The sequence below is a fragment of the Triturus cristatus genome, chromosome 6 (assembly GCF_964204655.1).
Source record: "Triturus cristatus chromosome 6, aTriCri1.1, whole genome shotgun sequence".
Taxonomy (NCBI): Eukaryota; Metazoa; Chordata; class Amphibia; order Caudata; family Salamandridae; genus Triturus; species Triturus cristatus.
The window spans coordinates 983153363-983174992 of record NC_140589.1 but is presented as its reverse complement, the minus strand read 5'-3'; the positions used below and the strand labels follow the sequence as shown (position 1 = coordinate 983174992).

General features: G+C 40.9%; 1 protein-coding gene across 3 annotated transcripts in view; it reads left to right on the top strand.

Annotated features, from left to right (window-relative positions):
* OVOL2 (ovo like zinc finger 2) overlaps positions 1-16265 on the top strand; it is a 44332-nt gene extending 28067 nt beyond the window's left edge. For all 3 annotated transcript variants that reach the window (XM_085611761.1, XM_085611762.1, XM_085611760.1), the window contains 3 exons: positions 2981-3243; positions 9081-9264; positions 12881-16265. In XM_085611761.1, coding sequence (XP_085467887.1) covers positions 3007-3243; positions 9081-9264; positions 12881-13194 — 735 coding nt within the window. In that variant the 5' untranslated portion in view covers positions 2981-3006 and the 3' untranslated portion in view covers positions 13195-16265. The remainder of the gene's footprint in view (positions 1-2980; positions 3244-9080; positions 9265-12880) is intronic.
* Positions 16266-21630: the final 5365 nt, after the last annotated feature.

The following is a 21630-nucleotide window of genomic DNA, read 5'->3' as shown; positions in this document are numbered from 1 at the left end:
GAGTAAGTAGGGCTGTGACCTGCTCCGCCCTCCTATCCTGCCATCAGTGGCCCATCCAGCCACACTTAAGCTGTCTAGGAGGAATACATAAAGCCAACTGTGACCTACGTCCAGTCATTTGACAGACAGACGGACTACAGGCACTAAATGTCTGCAGCAGAAAAAAAGTCAACTTTCTAAATTTTCAAATTGTATTCTAAATTCCGACTTTACCATAGCGAGGATTTTTCATTAAAATTCCAAAGACACCAAACATGAACTGCTTACCTGTTCTCATTTGGAAGTTACAGATTATTAAATGTAATTAGGTGTCTCCAATGTTAGCCTATGAGAGAGGTAGGCCTTGCAGTAGTGAGAAACAAATTGAAGAGATTTTCACTACCGGTACATGTAAAACTTAAAAGCACATGTACGACCATGGGTCTACCCTAGGGGTAACATATATATTAAAAACAAAGGTTTATTTTACCAGGTTGAAATGGAATCTTAAAACTGCACACACAGGCTGTAATGGCAGGCCTGAGGCATGTTTAAAAGACAACTTAAGTGGGTTTCACAATCAGTGCTTCAGGCCTACTTGTAGCATTTAATTTACAAGCCTTGGGAACACATAGTACCACTGTACTAGGTACATACAATTACATTAAATATACCAGTTGGATATAAGACAATTCTATCATGTTTTAGGAAGACAGCACAAGCACTTTAGCACTAGTTAGCAGTGGTAAAGTCCACAGATCCCTAAGGACAGCAAAAACTAGATTAGAAAAAATCAGAGAGGTGAAGGCAAAAGGTTTGGGGGACCAGCACCCTAAGGCTGACAGGTCTAACATTCATGAATTCTAAACCCCAAATTGCTTTGGGAATAAAACGACTAACTCTCAGGAGCTTGCAGACAGTCTGTCGGAGTTCTTTGATAACAAAATTACCACCATCTTGAAACAGCTAAAACCGGTAGACATGATCAAGACCATAGAGGAGACAGTTGTTGATTATCTGCTACGGCACGTATTGTCGTAGTGGAGTGTCAATAATAACAATGTTGATAATCCGCTATGATGGGTTGAAGGATCTCAGAATGACTCCAAATTGGGATGAGCTGGGCGCTAAAAACCATGTTGATAATTTTATGGCCTTCTCAATTGCTTTAAAGTCTGGACCCCCATTAGATCATCTGCCACCAGCCTTGTGGAAAGCATCCCCAGAGGTCCTTGGTCCACCCCTGCTAAACATCTGTAATAACTCACTTAATAGTGAGATTGTTGCCTCTGAGTGGGAAAGGGCCTTGGTAGTGCCACTCCTAAAAAAAAAAGCTACTGCAGGCCCGTATTTTGTCAAACTACCACCCTATTCCCCGCTTGCCTTTTGCTGGAAACTTGTAGAAAACATGTCAACATTATGTTTTCTGACTGGTTGTTTAAATGCAAACTTCCTGAGACAAATCAAGCTGGGTTTCGCCTGTTTCACACCACAAAGATGGCCCTTGTAACAGAGGCAGACGACCTATGAATGCTGGCGGACAGAGCGCAATGTGCTGCCTTGCTGCTATTAATACGGTGTCTCATGACATCTTACTCACTACGCTAAAGGTGAATGGTATTACTGGAAAGACACTTGAATGGTGTAGGTCTTATCTAAAGGGGAGATTGCAAGTAGTCTTCCTACCACTTTCTACGTCTGAGTTTAAATATTTGAGTCAAGGAGTGGCAAAGGGATCAGCTGACATTTTTTAATATATATATATCTGCCCCCTGGTAAAACTAATATAATCTTTTGATCTAAGTTTGATTAATTATGGGGATGAGATTCAGCTGGTCATCACACTGGATCAAGTGGCCGAAAAGTCCACTCAAACCATTTCACCAGTGTATGGCTGCCATACCAGAGTGGTTACATTTGAACTCAATAAAATTCAAGTCAGACAAAATTAAAATGTTGTGTGGGAGACATCCCTGTATCCCTGATCTTATGCCACCAAACTTTTGGCCCAATTCCTGAAACTCCCCCATCGCCTGCAAAAATAGTAAAAAACATAGGGATACACGTGGACCCAGAGCTCTCTTTAGACGGTCAAATTAATCACCTCACAGCTGAGGACAGATCCTGCCTCTCCTGCACCAGCCGGTTCACCGGGTGGTCATCCAGGTGACAGTCTTGAGTCACCTGGTTTATTGTAACTCCATCTTCTTGGGTCTTGACGTGGGGCATTTGAAGAAACTACAAAAATATAGAACGTCTGCCACATTATCACTTGATTGGCCATGTTCTTCATTGACTGACACACTCAAAGCTCTTCATTGGCTGCCAGTGGTCAAAAGGGTAATGTTTCAATCACTCTGGCTAGTCTATAACGCCATTCACCTTAATGGTCCTTTTTATTAGGTGAAGAACTTTCAGCAGTACATTCAGGCTCACAATTTTCGATCAACTGGAGCTAATTTTTTGTCCATTTTCATCCTTGACAAACATTAGCATTCTCAATCGGCTTGAACACCTTGGATAATCTCAAATAAACAAGAGTGCATGCTGGATTATATGGATAAGAACTGCATAGCTGTTTTTGACATTTTAATATATTGTTGGGCGTTGCGACTCGTTTGGTGGTGTGAAAGGATGTTGGGATCAATAGGATGTTGATGAAGCAATCCTCAAGGATTATCTGAGGTTGCAGTTGGCCAATGTTGTGATGTGGAAGACTAATCACTGGCAAGATACCAAGATGACCAATCTAGTTTACCTGTTACAAATTGTTTCCCCCTGGTCATTCGGCAGTATATGGGTTTTTGGACACAGCTTTGTATGTTCTACTAGTTAAATAAAAATAGTGACTTAAATCCACCGACAATAGTGATAAAACGTGTTTTAACAGTCAGACCGGCAATAAAGTAGAAGGTTAAAAGCAGCCTGCTGAGATGCATAGTATTGGTATGGTGTCCCCACTGACTTCATTCATTCTTCCTTCTTTTTATCTTGTCATCAGGGTGTGCTGTGAGTCTGACCTGCTTCATGCGGTATGAGTCTGAGGACAGCAGCAGTTGCAGCAGTGCAGGCGGAACAGAACCTGTTGAGTCTCTGAGAGAGCAACCTCAGCTTCCAGAAGAAGAGGAAAGCAGCGAAGTCAGCAGTATCTGTAGTACCGGGGTTGGTGACACTGAAACTGTAGCGGCCAGGGCCCTTTCCCCAAGGGAGCAAGAAGAGGAGAGTACTGGAGAGTGTCCCATGACCATCAGATCAAAAATTAAGGTATTTGGCTTATGTCTTCTTCCATGTCTTAACTGGTCTAAACTGTGTCTATTTTTTGGTGTAACTATTGTCTAGACAGTGTAAAAACTGAGTCTAATTTTTGGTGTATCTATTGTCTAGTCAGTGTAATCTGAGCTAACTTTAATCCGCTATCAGAACTGTCACACTTGAAGAAAATTCACTGTGAGCAGGAGCCTGACTGGGAGGTTGGGCCAGGATAGTGAGGTAGGCCTTTGAGCCAATTGCTGGAGTACTGTAGGAGGTGGAGCAACATAGAGGGAGCAGTGCTGTGTGCCCAGCACTGCTTGAGCAGCCAACTCTGCCCTACCTAAACACACAAAGGCTTCTGATTTACCCTCTCTTGATCTGAGGTTGCAAAACTCAGCATGGATCTGAGCTCTGTAGAGCTTCTCTAACCCATCTTCGTAGGGTTTGTTTTCCAGCTCAGCTTGTGGTAAATATTTGATATCAGCTCCTTACCAGGTGAGCATGTGAAGAGTGAAGGGCAGTAGTCAAGTTTATAATGAAGGCAGTTTCTGGGGGACTTAATATTACAAACCAGAGCATGTGAAAAAAACTCTTTTTGTCAGAGTTACCATAGTGATAAGAAATAGTAGCCAGTTACTTGCAATCTACTGAATCCCCTGTTACGGAGAACAATAATAGATTCTTTTTTCAGTGGCTAGCCCAAGTCCACAGCAGTCATTTGATTACATTTCAATTGAACATAACTTTTGAATCATGAATTACTTTAATTTGTATTTGTTTGTTGATTAAAGAGTTGTATAAAGTTCAGAGTCGCTTCTTACTTCGGTACAGAATTGTTCTCACTTAATCTGTTGTATAAACACCTTTCAATTAAAGTAAAATGACAATATGTTTCCTCTCAGTACCAAGGTATTTGGTATCAATTAGGAAATTTGATCATAACAAAACCTTTTAGATGTTTTTTCCTTGTGGAGAAAAAAGTGACCCATTATTCAAGTGGGCCTGATGGGGGCAGGGGTGGTATTCCCTTTCACTTAACAACCTGGTAAGAGATTTACGCCTTTGGCAGGAGTAAATCACAGACCTTTTTCATGATGGGAAGGGGTTGGGGAGAAGTTTGAGCATCACACCCTGACCTGGAATGCCTTGGTCTCACTTAATTCGTTTAGAATATCACCCTCTCACTAAACTTTGTTTCTCTGCTTCTAAAAATAATACATTAAATATGGGGGTGGTCTTTCCATCAATGTAACAAGAGGACCAGGATTTTCTTCAATTTTAATTTTTCTTAGAACAAAATTTTCAAAAACCTTCTTCTTTAAACAAAAATGTTCATATATATTCACCCTGTTCTAATTGTTTAACATCCATTAAAAAAGCAATAACTCTTGGAGAACTTGTATTCCAATACTTAACTCACACACCTGGAGGCATTCAAATATTCCACCCACCAGTCTTTAAAGGGAAGGCCAAAACAATGTAAGATCATTCAATATTTCATATTGTATTTAAAAAAATGATCATACATATGTATAAAAAAAATCACAATAAAACAGTTAAAAACATTCCATAAAAAGAATTTTTAAACAAAGATTGAAAACAATAAAGATTATCCAGGAGAGACAAAATATCGTACATTTACTTTTGTCATTGAAAGCGGTTAATTTGAAGAAATCCATCAAAATATCTGCATTATTTTATTGTCTATATGCAACACATCGTTCCTCAAGTTTAACCATGAAAAAAGAAGCGTTGACGCGTTTCGGTGGTACAAATCAGGATTAATCCACCTTCTTCAGGACAATAGTATTAATCCCTCTCATGTAATTGTTAAATATACAAGACACAACCATATATAATGTGCTCTCAGTAGTCTCCCTACCTAAAGCATGCAGTCTCATTCATACAGTGTCAAATTAATGCTGGTCAGGGAGAGTCAACATCTTGGCGTCCTATATCTGTTCTTTAAGGTAAGAACACAAGGGACATCAGTTCTTCTACTTGTAAAAGGCAGGGTCCCTTCACATTTGAAATCAACTGTGCTTCCAAAGTTTTGGCAGAGTTCAATTACTTACCTTCATCTGGAGGTTTCATTTCTGGCAGCTGTTACAATCAATTTGTAAATATTCTGTGTACTCCTCTATGAAATGATGTATCTTTGTTATTTGAGTCAATCATATACCTTGTTACGAACAGTGAATACCATTTCCCAATTCCTTTGTGTTATTTCATATTAACTCATTTTATTTGGAATGTCTCAGTCTTCCTTAATTCTGACTTTGTTTTATAGTTAATTGGATTATTCTATTTACTCTGTGAGTGATCTCTTTTATATCACTTCAATTACCTCTAAATCTTACAGGTATCTTTTATCTTCTGTCTATTTTTTTTGTTCTCAAATACTATGGGATATTTCTTTACCCAGTTATTTATTTCACATTAACTGTCTTAATATGTACTGCTAATTGGGGGCTCTGTTTTCCTAATTTTGACTGTGAGCAGTGAGTGGAATTTATTTGTGGAGTATTACACAACGACGGGGTAATATTACGCATGAGGAAATAGATTTTTAAGTGGAAACTTTTTCCAAATATCTTTTACTTGTAAAGTGACCCTTTGTGGTTGTCAATTGATTTTGAGGTCCAGGGTTTTGATTGCTTCTGGCATCCAGACCTGCTTTTTAATCTGAGTGGTTTGTTGGGAAGTAATATTTTTCTCTTCTAAAGTGACTTTAAACATCATGTAAAAAGTCCCCTTTGTAGAATAAAATATTATAAAATCAGGGTGTGCCTGAAATAGAACAGTAAGTATATTTCCAGTTAAACACGTGACCTCCCCAGGAAACCATTAAACTGGTGTAATTCTGTTGCAAAAAGCCAGATCTAATTTTGGCAAATTTCAGTGTAGGCAATGAAAACACATATGACAAACAGTAGAACCAGCGCGGGCAGTTTTCATTTTCAGAGAACGTGTATCTCACATATGAAAGAAAGATGGCTTTTGTAAAAAAGATTGGCTTTTTTTCACCAGAGCTTAATCTTTTTCTTTGCGCTAGAGCAGTTTTCAAACACACTACCCACTTCTCCCATACAACCCATAAATATGTAGATATTCCCAAGTCATTCCCACTTTGAAAACACCTAATCTGCCATTGACAGGAGTAAATGTGCATACATTTCCAGGATGGAGAACTGCACGCAAGTCATATGTGAATCCCCACGAAATAGGTCGGTTGTTAGGGAGAGTAAAACTCAAGAGTTTGGTGCATTCACAGTTAAACACTTCTGATTAGCCCTGTGTGTGAAATTCTGCTCCTCTTGCAGAGTTTGCAGAGTTGTTCCCACTCCACGTAGCTGCGGAGTGGAGTTTTTTTCCTCGCTCACCTACGTTCATTTTGCAAGGGAAATCTTACTCCAGTCCATATCGCGGCAAGATTTCTCAACACAGGAAGTCGTGGATGGCCGCTACCGCTTGCGTTGAGAAACCTTCCGTTCGCATTGAGGAAGCTGCCGCTCAAGTAGAACATCTATTCGAGCAGCAGAAAGAAGCAGTACCCTCTTTCGCTGTGCATGGTGTCATTCACGCTGATTTTCCAGTGTGGGACAAACACCCGGCACTAATAATCAGCGCAAACGGCATGACCTAATGCACTCCACTGCTTGCGTAACTCCACGTAGTGTGGCAGAGTTTTTGAGTCACACGGAACTCCGCCCAGGCCTACTTCTAAAACCCCTCTATTGTTTATTTGGACTTTGTTAACTAAAATTATTACAGGCACCAATCTTAAACTTCTTAACTCTATAGTGCTGCAGAATATGTATTCAAACAAAGCGTGTATGTAGAATTATCAAGCAAACCCTCAAGATTTAATATGACAATCACCATAGTCTGGAAAGGTGAGCGAGGTCGTCTGTTGTAGTTGAAGCAAGCAGACACAATTGGTGTGTCTGGATTTTTAAGGCCTTTCAGCAGAAGAGAAAGATGTTCTGATGCTGGACCGGAAGGCAGAGGACATGACCCTTGGACGCAATGAAAAAGCAATACTAAAATCGCAAAAATGGGTTGGCTGAACTATGTATAAAACCTCTTTTATGAAGCCTCATAAAATCAATGAGAATGTATGGATTATGAAACGAAGAGTGCATTTTCGACTTTTTTTTCATGCTAAGAGAGACTGAAAGATTTTAAAGAATTTAAGAAAAGTGGGTGCCTTTATCAGTTGTGCTTTATTTAAGCCTGCCGCTGTTCACCTAGTTTCGAGGCAAGCCCTCTTAAAAACGTTTAACTACTCATCCCTAACACCATTTGCAAATGCAGAAATCACAAAATACAGGCAAAATTTCCACATTAGCAAACCTTTCTGGTACAGGTAAATTTCACAACGATTAAAACAGAGTCGGGATTGGAAATTTACAATCTCCAAGTGAAAATGTCATATTTTCAGAGTTAACCTTCGTTGCTGCACTGAATGCTTTGCCAATCGAGCCTGTTACTGCAATTGAAAACCATAATATTTTGCAATTAAAGGTTTTATTATTTTGTCCACAGATATTCTTTTTCAAGTTAGCTTTTTGCGCCGCTAAAGTTTTAAACTGTTTTACTTTTCTCAAAGTCTGCTCCAGCTTAGGGGGTTCTTCTGTAATGATTTTAAGAAAAGTGGTCACGAGTCAAACAAGTGAAGAAAGTTGGCTCACCGCGGTTGCCATCTGGCTTCTTGTAATTTAATGCTGCGAAAATGAGCTATTGGTCAGGTACTTTGCGCACCTTTGCTGTAAAAAAATATCGCTGACCAAGAAGTTTGATTTTTTGCGCACTGTTTTAAGTAGAGATGAGGATATCTCAGCTGGAACCTGCTGCAGAGCTGGGTTTGACCAGTTGACATTGACTGGCCTTCATACTGGAATGTGAAATAGGTGTCCATAGCGCGCTTTTAGGGCGTTTTATCACTGAGGGAGATATTTACTAAGATTTTGCGCCGTGTTTGCTTTACAAAAGTGATACAAATTGGCGCAAAATCTTTTTTCCTTAATTTACTTTCCAGCGCTAAACAAGTTTAGCGCTGGAAGTAACAGAAAAGTAATGCGAAGCAGCGCTATGCTATTCACATTACTTTACGCCAAAGGCGTACCAAGGGGGGTGCATGGGCGTTCCCATGCAACCACCCAAGGTTTCTCACGTTAAACCCAATTTACTAAACAAAGTAATCAGGGTTTAGTGTGAGAAAACTGCACCGTTGAAAGTAGCTTTAATTCCTCCTTCCTTTTCCAACTTTGCATGCATGCTGCACTATACAGCACACATACAAAGAGGGAAAAGGTTTGAAGTGAGTCTCAGCATAGTATTTTGCACTGGAAGGGTACCTATGCTAGCCTCAAGGAGGCACCCTTGAACCATGGCCCAACGGTGTCTCTGTGGCACATGGCAGCTGATTTCAGCGCTGGTGCTTGTGAGAGGAGAGTGCCTTACTGTAGTAAATAGGGCCCTGTCCTCTGCTCTGCGGATGCTGTAGTGCGCTACATGAAAAGTTGATAAATCCCCCCCTGAATGATAACAGGGTAAGAATATTTAGGGAATAGACGTGGGATGATTTAGACAGCTGCGAGCCTACATACATCATAGGTCACAATCACTAATTCAGAATCTTTTAATAGAAATAGGCAAAGCAGCGCGCCTTGCGTAACAAGAAAACATTCCCCCAACCCCCAGTCCTTTAAAAGGGCAGATAGTGTCAAGCTTCGATTTCCCTCGTTTATTTTCTCAGGAAGACATGGACGAACAGTCTAGTGAATACCTACAAGGCTGTATACATTAACACCCAATATTCCCTCCCTCCTTCTACACAAATGTAGGTCACAACCGGCAATGAGGACGTTCTGTACAGCTGTGAGATCTGTGCCAAGGGCTTCCGCCTGCAGCGGATGCTGAATCGCCACCTGAAGTGCCACAGCCAGGTGAAGCGGCACCTGTGCACCTTCTGTGGGAAAGGCTTCAACGACACGTTTGATCTGAAGAGGCACGTCAGGACGCACACAGGTAAGGAGAGCCCCCTGCTGGCCATAGATAATTAATGCAACTGTGTAGGAAATCAGTGCAGCTTAGAAATAGATGTTTGAAAAAAACATCTGCTTGGACAAATTTATCCCTAAATTACATTTTTCGCGATTTGTGTGTAGTTTAGCCAAGTGAAAACGAAAGTGACATTATTTTACTGAAATATGTTATAGTCCTTAAGAAATAATAACACGCACTGGCCTACTAAAGGTGTTGCAAGATTGTAGGGAAGTGTTAGAAAAATCCACTCTAAACAAGCACTGGTAAAGCCCGCGGCCAGGGGTTGGCTGTTCGCCTTTTTGCTTTACCCATGTTTCGTTTAAAGCTTTGAAAATTAGTTAATGTTAAATTATTAAACAAAAATGTGCGCATGCCCATGCTGTTTAATCTAATTTGCAACTGAGGCAGTGATGGGAACACACCTTTTTAACTTGCATTTTAAGGACAGTCTGGGCTGATATTCGGTGGCGAGAGCTGGAAATATAGATGAATGCATGGAGAAATCCATAACAAAAAAATAGGAGCATTATCATTATAAACTCAGAGATATACTGGTGCACCTTGATAGCTACACAGGTTGTAATAGGCTGGAATACCATTCTTCTTGCTGGAAAAAATAGAAGAGGATTAATCCAAGGATACCTATAGATCGAACCAAATAAATCGATGTAACTTGAAGGTCGCAGGTTTGATTGCTGAAAGATTTGCTCGAAATTTTATTCTTCGTAGGCCGATAAAGGGAGCATTGTTCAGTTGGACGATGGTCGCACTCATTTGTGACAATATATAACTCAAACCCCACCTACCTGAACAGCTGCATCTCTTTTCAACAATCACTCAGACACTTTCGCTCCCCACAACTCCAACTCGCACACATTCCCCTCATTCCCAGAAACAGATCAGGAGGACGGGCATTCGCTTAATTTACTCGTAAAGGGTGGAATAACCTTCCACTCGACATCAGAGCCTCCTCCTCTCTTCTTGAATTCTGGCTTCCCAATTAACCAACTAACCATAGATGAGGCCAGGTGCAAACAGCAGCTCAGCGCCTGCATCCTCCCGGATGATAGAGAACTTTACAAATACACATAACATAAAATTTGTGCCCGCTTGGAAGCACATGCACATAAAAGTGAAAGAAATTCTTATAGAAATAAGTTATTAAGGATTCCATACAGCTAGGAACATAACCGTTGCACACAAGTCATAATCCCAAGACCCTGATTCTCAATAGGGCATGTAACTTCTAATTCCTGCACAAATAGGAGTTATCGCAAGGGTCAGAATTCAGAAAGGGGGAAAAATATGCACAGAAAAGACGATGTATATAGAATTTGGTGCAGTAAACCGATTTTGCCCATTCCCAACTGTAAAATTTGGAATTGGAGCGATGTATCACATCCGATAAAATTCCCCCACTCTCAAGTAATGATACTTTCGAGGTGCTGTAATTTTGCCTTCGTCATTTTTCCAAACGGATGTAAAACTTTCTTAGATGACAGACCACTGAAGGTAATGCCAGGAAAAGACAGCCGTATTGCCCCACCCTCAATAAAGGAATCAAACTAGGCACAGCATTACCCTCTATTGTGTCCCATAATCCCTTACATTTGCAACCTGCTCAATAATGATAATAACTTCTGTATCTGGGATGCCCGTCTCAAAGATATTTAATCCCAGGTGGGAAAGAAGGTATTTTACATGACAACTTTTTTATTCCAAATTGTTAATTTAACTTTATTTATTACCAAGAAATAGTAGTAGTTTGTGTTTGACAGTTCTGATTGCATCACTTCGAAATTGTATTGTGTTCCATTGAAATCAGTTAAGTGTTTTGATACTGTGAAAAGCAACACTTCGGATTTTCTTTCAATAGACTAAGAATAACTATCATAAATAACCTTAAATGAAACACATTTCCAATGGTGACACTTAACACATGTAATCATAGAATGTAACCCTTTATCACAAATTCTTAACTCTTTGTCCCAAAATCTTATTCTTAACCATAATGGCTTAACCCTTAGCTATAAACATATAGCTGTACCCTTAAATCTTTAACCCCTACACCCAAAACCTTAAACCTTATACCCCAAACCTTCAGCCCTATACCCAAACCCCTTAACCTTGTATCGTTAACCCAATACCCAATTCTCTTAGCCCCCCACTTAACCTCAATACTATATGCCCTATACTATTAACTTTATTTATTTTATTTATCTATGCATTTTTACTTTACCCGAAGGTCTCAGAACGCTTTACAATAGCACCAATAACATTAAATAAGGAACTCAGAGTACATGAACTACATATAAAATAGGAAACAGATACTTGCATCTAAACACAAAAAGAAAATGTTACAATGGTGTGTACGAGAGGTGTGCAATATAAACTAACAGCATAGAAATAATCTGACAATATTGGCGGGAAGTGAGCACAAATTATTGGCGGGAAGTGAGCACAAAGAATATAGAAATAGCGAAATGATATTAATAGCATAGCATTCTGATAAACAGGTTAGTCAGTTCGTACGTCGAAAAGGCAACCAAGTCCCCAGCTGCTAGCCCTGTCCCCTCCATCACCCCACAGGACGGGCTCATGCTACATAGGGAGATCAAAAGAGCATAGGCCTGATATAACATATGATGACATACTTTCCCTCCCTTACCTATAACACCAATACACACCAATGCCAAATCCTCCTATCCCGTACCCTTAACCCTTTAGCCTAACTCCATATCCTTAACCTTATAATACTTAACCCATAGCCCTATATTCTTTGACCTCTACCCCAGACATCTAATCCTATATCCATTATCCCTACCCTCAGCTCCTACAACTCTATAGCTTTTACCCTTAAACCCATATCCCTGTATCACAAAGGTCATACCCCCTTAATCCCTATATGCTATACCCTACAACCTCATCCCTTCGCCCCTTTACCCCTTAAAGACTGTCCTTCAATATATTTTGAAAGCAAACCCATTGTGAAATATTAATTTTTTTGTTGTATTTATTTTTTATAACTAATAACTGGGAACTGTTATTTTTAGAAGTGTCACTTTCAAAGTTATGAGTCAGTACACACTTTTTCAATTTTGAACAACTGATCTTTGCACCCAGGCCAAAAAGCTATTCTCCTACCCCTGTACATATTCGGAGTATAACCATATCTTTGCTAAGAAGTGAGGCATCACCTTCAATGACAATTTCACAACGTGCAAAAACATTTACAACATGATCCATTCCAATTCTTGTGTCTGTCTGCCTCCTGGTGGTGTCAGGGAGGTACTATAAATGCGGGACATCGCATTTTAGTGCAGTGATGCGGACCACCACACTAAAATGTGTTAGTCTAACACCAGATGCGTGGTACTTGGCAGGGCTGCATCATATGACTGTAAGGGTCTTCATCCCCACCAACGTAATCTCACAAGTGCCTGTTTCAAGTCTCTGTCACTGAGCTTAGAATACAGGCAAACTAAAGTGAAAAGTGCAAGCATTACATTGTAGATGGTTGCGTCAGTCTAAGCTTTACACATAGAGTTCCCATATCAATTTTGAACTGCTTCTAACAATTGATGTCATTGTTTTACAGGCATCCGCCCCTACAAGTGTGACATCTGCAACAAAGCCTTTACTCAGCGCTGCTCCCTCGAGTCCCACCTTAAGAAGATCCATGGGGTCCTACAGGGCTATGCCTACAAGCAAAGGCGAGATAAGCTTTTTGTCTGCGAGGACTGCGGCTATACTGGCCCATCTCAAGAGGATTTGTACCTACACGTGAACAACGTTCACCCCGGCAGCGCTTTCTTGAAAAAGACCACCAAAAAACTGGCAGCCATTTTACAAAACAAAGAAAGCACCAATCTACAGACGAGCTCTTCACCTGACGATGATGAAGCAGAATGAAAGACTTGTGACCTTAACCCATGTAGTGAAGTTTACAGATCACTATAGACTATTTTTTAAAAATACGGAGCAGATCAGGCTATGGGATATGAAAAAGGAACTCTTAAATGTTATTTTGCTTTTAACTGTATAAACTTATTAAGCTCGATGAGAAAGGGGAAATATGACCATATTTTTCAGTGCAGTGAAAATAATGTTTCCATACAAAGTACCCAGAGAGTAGGAATCAAGTGTTCTGTTTCTTTTATGATACTTTGGTTTTACAGAATAATTTTCTCAGAATAGAATTTTAGTACATTATGAAACGTTAGCACTTTAGTTGCATCTGTGCAAAATGTCAGGTACATGAGAAAGATGGGATTGAAGTAGGGGGAAACCCATGACCAATTAGCGCGCTAGCTGCATTTTGATCCCGGATGGCCTTGTGGTACATTAATTTGTACAGATCAGATGGAGGGATACCAGAAATACAACTTCCGTGCTTCCATTCATCCTGCAATTCACTGACTATCACTATCAGAAGTGGCGTTGAAAATGCTGCCAATGTATTTTCAGTGCTCAAAGAATTTCCACAAAGACTAGAAAACTGTCATATTAGAAATTATCCCACGGCATCTAGACGTTCACCTAAGTTTATGATCTACATCATGTCCACAGTGGTGTAAGTTTCAAGCCACTTAATTTCTGACCTTTGAAATAATCTTTTTTATATGTACACACGTGTAAAGCAACCAATGCTTCTCATTAGTATATGCAAACATGCTTTGGAGAAAGCAAATGAGTTCAAAACACAAGGCAATTCATAGACTAATCTTAGGAACCCCTGCAATTGCTGCTTCTCCGGGTACCTTCTCATCTACTAAGGCGGGAGTATCTATGGGACTGGACATTTTTTAAAGCCCTGGAGCTCTTCAAGTTCTCTGTTAATGTTTGAACGGACGCTCTTGAAGCCCAAGTCTTTTCCAGGCGATGGTTCTGGTGAATGCACAATCCGTGATTGCATGGAACCCACTAATAAACCCATTTTGTAGGGTTCTGTTGCCAATTGCATATGTGTGCAAACCCACCATTTTAATTCAGCTACACTGAATCACTGATTTATGTTTTTGTCCTTGACTTTAAAAGATATTTATAATGGTTACCGGTGTTTTTCTTCTGTTTTTAATGCATGTGCTGAGTTATTTCTGAGTCACGGGTGCTGCTGCTTGGACGGCTGCGTGTTTTGTGGGTGGGGTGCCTTTCGGTGCTTTACACACAGGAGTAAAATAGAGTTATTGTAAGCCACTGTATAACGATGAAATGCTTCTGTTTGATTGATAAACAGTGAGGATTCGTTCAAGAACTAAAACAGAAACCGTGTCACCTGTCTTTCTGAAGAACAAATATGCTCTTCAACACATACTCCACCCGGATTCCCTTCAGCACCTAGAAGCCCAGCTGGCTGTCACTGTCCTTGTACTTCATAAGCCCCACTTTAGACACTTGATGTGGCAGACCAGTCTTGATTTTTATACCACCCTTCAAGATTTACCTCCAGTTCCATAGGGGCCCAGACTTGGCTGCCTATATATAGGCTTTCATTGGTAATAGCAAGATCCACTGGAATTATGTGTTTCTGAGGGTGCCTATTTTCCACATAATTATAGGTTTTGAGCACTTGCCACATAATCCATCATCCATGTGAAATTGCTCGTTTTAACAAAAAAATTGTTTCCTGCTCAAACGGATCAAAAGTTACTAAAAAACGTGTTGCCGTGCACGGCAGCTCTTTTTCTGCACGGTGGCAGGTCATCTTTCAGTCGATGATTGCTGCATTTAGGGTTGAAGCCACTGTAAATTTGGTGATAGAGCAGCGTTAACATTTGCATAATGAACAGTATAGTGCCATGGTACTGCCACAAAATGTACAGCAATATGCCACGTCATTTGCCTTTTCTTACCGCATAACTTAGTCGACCCTCAAATGTAACTTGGTCCTCCCCTGCTGCATAATTCCAGTGGCCCTGGGGGTAGACTGTATAGAGGCTAGTAAACACAGGACAGTCATTGGTATCTGTGGTAGCTTAACCTTGGAGGTTATGAACCAGTGGGAACATTTATAAGGTAGGATCATTTCCATGCCAAGATGGTCTGAAGACTGCTAGGCGTAGAAGTTTAACGGAATATACACCAGATAGGCTCAAAAAATCACTGAGAGTGGATAATCTGCAGGATGAAAAACAAACTCATTTTCCGACACAGTAAAATGCATACAATTAGGGAGAAATGCCTGGATGCCTAGGAGTTAATCTGATGTCCTGCTGTCTAAAAATCACGATGAACTGAAAACAAATAATGGGATAAAAAGATAATGAAAACAACGTACAGGCCATCATCTACCATAGTGCTTATGAACACGTTTTGCCAAAGCTGGGTCATCTCGGATAAGGGGCAGGCTAAATAGCGGACTAATGCCCGGCCAACAAAATCTCTGTGCAAGCTGGAGGTCACAATTTTACGTGACCTGTCCACTGAGCCGGTCATCCTTCCCAGGTTGATAATGCGAGCACCATTAAGACAGTACATCTCTTATACATAGCACTTCAGAGATGCAAGCCAGTGCCATAAATGCCATACAAAAAACGCATTGTTACTGCCATGCAGAAGTAATTTACTCACTCAGAAAATGATAGTTTGATTATTAAATATTTTTTCATTTCCAGAGTAAGGGCTTTAAATATTGGAATAGACCAAAATGTGTTTTTTAAGCACATTTTAAATTGAGCATGCTTCCTATTTTGAGGATAACTGGTTCCGCTAGAATATTTGACAGCTATGCAATAAAGCAACATACACTTTATTTTTGGGTCACGTTGCATCAGATTCCCAGAAACTACATTAAATAATTGTTTTATTGAGAAATGTAGGAAAAACAAGTGCTGTTCTATGTTTTTGGTGTATAATGGGAAGTAGTAGTTTTCGGTAAAAATTACAATGTGTTCAAAGAATGGTAAAATGTGTATGGTATATTCATTATTAAGGCCTTCGTTGAAGGTGTCCAACAAATAAAATTCTATGTGTTATGAATTTGAGGGGATGGTTGGTGAATTGGAAAAATAACATGGTGTAAAAATGCCTCCTGGCTGATTTGGTATTATAAAATGATGTTTTCAGATTGAGAGCACCAGCCCTGAAGGAGCATTGTGCGACAAGATGCTGGTGCATAAGGGTATGAATAGGATTTTGCAATCCATGAGAAGACATGGAATGATTACAAATAGACTGATATTCTAAGAGTTGCATCCATCATGCAGAATGATCATAGTCATCTTATCGTTTGAACCAGAAATTGTTATTTCTCTTGTCATAAGATGCACCAGTTTCAGTTGTTGTTTGAGTGAAGTTAGATGTGCAATATAAAGGGTTGCACCAAAGGGCCTTGTGCTGTTTATGGGACTCCAGAGTGTAAATGGCATTCTAAAATCAACCCCAATAGGTTCAGCAGCAGTGATATAGCCACATGGCCGCTTTTGCTAGTGTCTGTGGCCAAGTAAACTGCTCTGTTCGGGAAGATGATTAAGGGCCTTATGTATCAACACATTTCCCCATAGACACAGAATAGGCAAAACCCTTTGATACATCTGGCCCGAAGTTCCTTACTAGCCGTGTAGCACATTCCTGCTGCATCAGAAAGAGGGAGACAAAGGAAGTTGTTTTCTCTTTTGATAGAAGCTGTTAGCTTCATGTAAACAGTTGGCAGGGAAAGTGGCACTATATGTTGCCTTAGAATTAACAATATTACATTTAATCACAACAACTTCTGGACAAGAAAAATGGTTGAGTAGAAGCCCGGCACTCAAGAACCGACAACAGGAGAACCTCTGAAATCACCTCCTTCTGCAAAAGAGCAGCCACTTCTTCCTGAATCATGAGTAAGGACGGGGACATCAGGACAAGTAGTAAAGAAGATGATCAGTAAGTAATCAGCGCATTACAACAAACAGCATGTTCACTGGCGCTCCTATCAATGGTTACAGTACACTTAAGGATTCGGTATCAATAATCCATCACAGTGTTTGTAAAGATTGATCAACAAATGTAATCGTAGAGCACCAGATTTAGAAGTCAAATTCTAAAGCAGACCATGCATTCAGTTTTGTCTACTTTGTCCAATCAGTATTGCCTCTATCACCCAGGGCAGAATTATTATTAATTGATTCTTGGTAAGTGCAAGCATACCACCCTTGAAGGGGCTCATAGCGCTGCTGAAAGAATTCCCACAGATATCGAAACAGTGCATTGAGATTAACTAGAAAATCCAGGTTTTAAACCTATTTTGAATTGTCTGTGGTCGGTACAGGCCCGTAGTTGTATGGGGACCTGATTTCAATATTGAGGGGCTAGGTATGAAAATGATCTGTTGCCATTTCTGGTGGTACAGGCCCTGGGGGAAGCAACAGGTGTTTTCCACAGGACCGTAGATTCCTTATTGGCGTATACCAATTCGGTTTTCCCTGTATGTACTGGGGACCATTTCCATATAGAGATTTATGTGTCAAGCAAAGTAGTTTGAACCGTGTTCATTTCCTTATTGGTAACCAGTGCAGGTTTCCTAGGATGGGGCCTGAGGGTGAAAAAGGGAGAAGATGAAGTACAAGATGTGTTGCAGTGTTTTGTACCACCTGGAGCCTGGTATATAGTTCTTCATTCATGGAGGCCATTGAGGCATTTCCAAAGTCCAGGCGACTGATAACAAGCACCTGGTCTAGGGATTTTCTTGATCCTAGTGGAATCCATTGGAATCCATTGGAATATTGTCCTTAGGGTGCACATGATACCGATGCAGGTACCTGAGATATAGTCTACATGGTCATTCATTGATAGTTTGTTGTCTACTATTATTCCCAAATTCCCTCTTGTTGCTTTTGGGATGGGACTTGGACCAAGGCTTTTAGGCCACCAGTCGTCCAACCATGGTTCATGCGCTTTCCAAAAGAGTACCACCTCTCTTTTACCTGCATTTCGTTGTAAGCAGTTCATATCTATCCAGTTGGGGATATTATTCATGCAGTCGCTAAATGTTGTTTTGGTATCTGCAGCCTTAGGTCCCATTGTTCTGTCCAACTGTGTGTCATCTGCATATGAGATGTGTTCACATTTGGGTTTAGCTTCAATATAGGCCTTTTTGCCAGAAGTCTGTAAAATGCCTTTAGTTTATGTTCACTTTTGGCCCTTTGGATTAGGATGAAGGGCCAACAAATATTTTTACGATCATCCAATATCATCTATCATACAACGTCTTGTAGTTTAGTGGTAACCACTGTTCCCTGTAAGGTGCTCATGCACCTCTGTCCCCCCGAGCGTGCAATGCTGTGTGTGAAGCGCGCACACACAGTACATCCATCGAGAGCGTTCGCGCCGCCGCTTTTAAAAGGCGAGCGGCGCGATAAAACGGGCATGTCCTGGCTGCGGAGGAAGAGACCACCTTGAAGAGAACATGAGGGAGCAGCAGGTAAGTGTATCTCTTGCAGCAGCCTGTGGAATTAAGGAGGGCACCTGCAATTGATGCATTTTGTTTTGTTTCTAATGCGTGGCTGAGGGACAGATTGTGTGCTTTTGTTTAAGTATTCATGTTAATTGCAGCGCCCGTCACGAACTGCGATTAATATGAATAGTTTCACAAAAGCACACAATCTGCCCAGCAGCCGCACTTTATGCAACAAGTCTATAAACACGGTGTGTGCTTTCAGGTGATTCTGAAAGCACACACCGTGTTTGTAGACTTGCTGCATTTCTTTTCTTAATAGAGCTGCGCTGCCGGGTGATTTTGTGCATTTGTTAAAGTTTTCATGTTAATTGCAGCCCATGACGGTGCGATTTACATGAAAACTTTAATGAAGGCACACAATTACCCGGCAGCCCAGCGCTATTAAGAAAAGAAATGCAGCAACAAAGCTGCCAATGTGGGACTTTTTGATAATTTCACTGTAATTATTGGTAACATTTGAAAAGGACCGGCAATAGTGCTTGTGGCGCCCGGTGCGACAATGTTTGTTGGCGCGCCCAACAGTGGTCGAAGTGGGAGGATAAAAGTAGGGGAACTGTGGGCAGAGAATCAGAGGGTGGGAATAACCTGAGGATTGGGTCAGTGGGTGGAGTTGTGTCCAGAAAGAGCAAAATATCCCAATCTTTAGAATTTGTTTGGCATTTCACTGACCAGTTTCTGCTTATTACCTTATTTATCTCAACCAGTAGATACACTTGTTTATTTAAGGTTTAATATGCGTTATTAACATAAAAATACATTCACAAAGTGGGATACGTTTCCAATCACAGAATGTTTTAAATATGCTGCAAAGTGGAATCACAAGCCATTTGTCTCTGAGCCATGCAGTTTCTGTCATCAGCACTTCTCTCTTTTTCCACAAGAACAGTTCAAACATGAATGGCAAAATATCCTAGTTTGCAAATCTTTTCCACATAATTATGGCCCAGCTGTATTTGCCACATATTGGATCATCTGCTGCATAATCTGACGGTTTTAAGTAAAAAATTGTTTGTAGCTCCAACGAATCAAAAGTTACTAAAAATGTTACATGTGTTGCTGCAAACTGGAGGGCCCTTTGCAAAGGTTGACTGGTCACCTTGCTCACTACTGCATTTGCATGTTACACTGGTACTAATGAGGCAAAATCATTGCAGAGACTGCTAGTAAATGTAAAAATGTCAAAATAACAAAGTATAAGAAAATGTACCACACTACGCTGCAGCTTTTTTGTGCTGCATACTTTAGTCAACACTGCAACATCATTTTGTCCTCCATTACTGCATAATTCCAGTGCCCCCAAAGCAGGCAGCACATGTGAAAAGTGCTTGTGCATGAAGCAGAGAGACTGTGAAGTTTGCGAATTTAGTTAGGTGTGCATGCAAATCTTGCATTGCTGATCCCTGGTGAGTTGCACTAGTACTGCTGAAATAAGGCCAATGGTGGTACCAATGGGTGAGGCGGACTGGCCTCAAGGGTCCTGTGACCTCAGTGACAGATTCACTGTTGCTCTAGGGTGTGCTGCTTCATAGGCCTGCCCGCAAGACTGGAGGTGAACTTCAGTATGGATTGTGATGGACAGACCTTCAAGGTTAACCCACACCTGCCACCGCTAGGGTCCACCTGCTGGAGCTAAGACATCAGGGCTTCTAAGGTCTAGCATGGGAATGTACTCCCTCAGGAGAGGGGTCTGGTGGACTGGCCATGAAGGTTGAACCTGATTCCCCAGTTCAAAATTCGGCAGATCTGCAATCTTGCAAAAGCCTGCTTTTATTTCATCTGCAACTGTTTATGAGAGGTTTTAGCTCAATCACTAATGCCGTTCACCAAGCAGAAACCCTAGTAAAGTGCAGGTTGTATCGTCCCTTCTTGCCAAGTACTAATAATGTTGTAAATTAACTTCTCAAACCTCATAAATTACCAGACCTGAGCGGCTGACTTAACAAGTGATCTCTTTCTTTCAGCACGGCGCTAGAGGCAGTCACATCTTTTGATATCCTGCCTCTGTAGAGATGACTGTGCAACCTCCGCTGCTCTCCCAATAGTCACACATGAGAAGAGGCAGTAGTGCGCAAATAAACATAATTCCTGCTGTGCCTCACTAGTGAGTTCCTGTTGGCAAATGGACACATTCACATTACGCCAATGTTACGTGATGCGGCTGGCTTGGGCTGAGTGCTCTCAGTAGCAATATGCAGTCAGCCAAAGTAGTTGATTTCCCCCCCCCCACCAGGCCGGCGCGATCCATTGTTTTGATGAAAGTAAAACTTTTAAACAGCCGGCAGCAGTGCACAATCAACGTGCAGTCAGTACAGTTCACTGATGCTGGCAGGTTTGCCGTACGTGGTCCAATCGCTCTGCTTGCCTGAGTGCTTCAGCAGTGCTCCCCACTTGCTACTTTTAAGCATAAGTTTGGAGTGATATTTGGCACTGCACCTACACGTGTGGTCTGGTTACTGGCGCACATAGCCTTGGCTGCAACGCATATAGATAGACCTTACACTGCCGCACACAGAGGAAAATAATTAGAGGGAACATTGATAGTAACTTTTTTCCAATGTTCCAGAAATATTGAGCAAGCCCACAGCAGATGGAAAGAAACTCTTCCTTCTTAGTTATATCGAGAGCACACCGTTAATCTCCCAGGGTTTATTTTTTCAGGATTACTTGTGTTGTAACGAATAATTCGAATCGAGCATTATTTGACGCCGTTATGTGTAGAGGCTCTGAACAATTCTGTCAAGGACAGCTGGTCAGGGCAGTAGGCATTACATTGGTCTTGTAGTGCCAAAGCAGGATGATGTTTTTCTGCTTGCAGTACTCTATAAAGTGTTCTCTACTATACTGTGTTACCAAAAGAATGTCCGTTAAAAATCCAGAGTTTTCTAGTCTAGCCCATGTCAGTCAAGGCG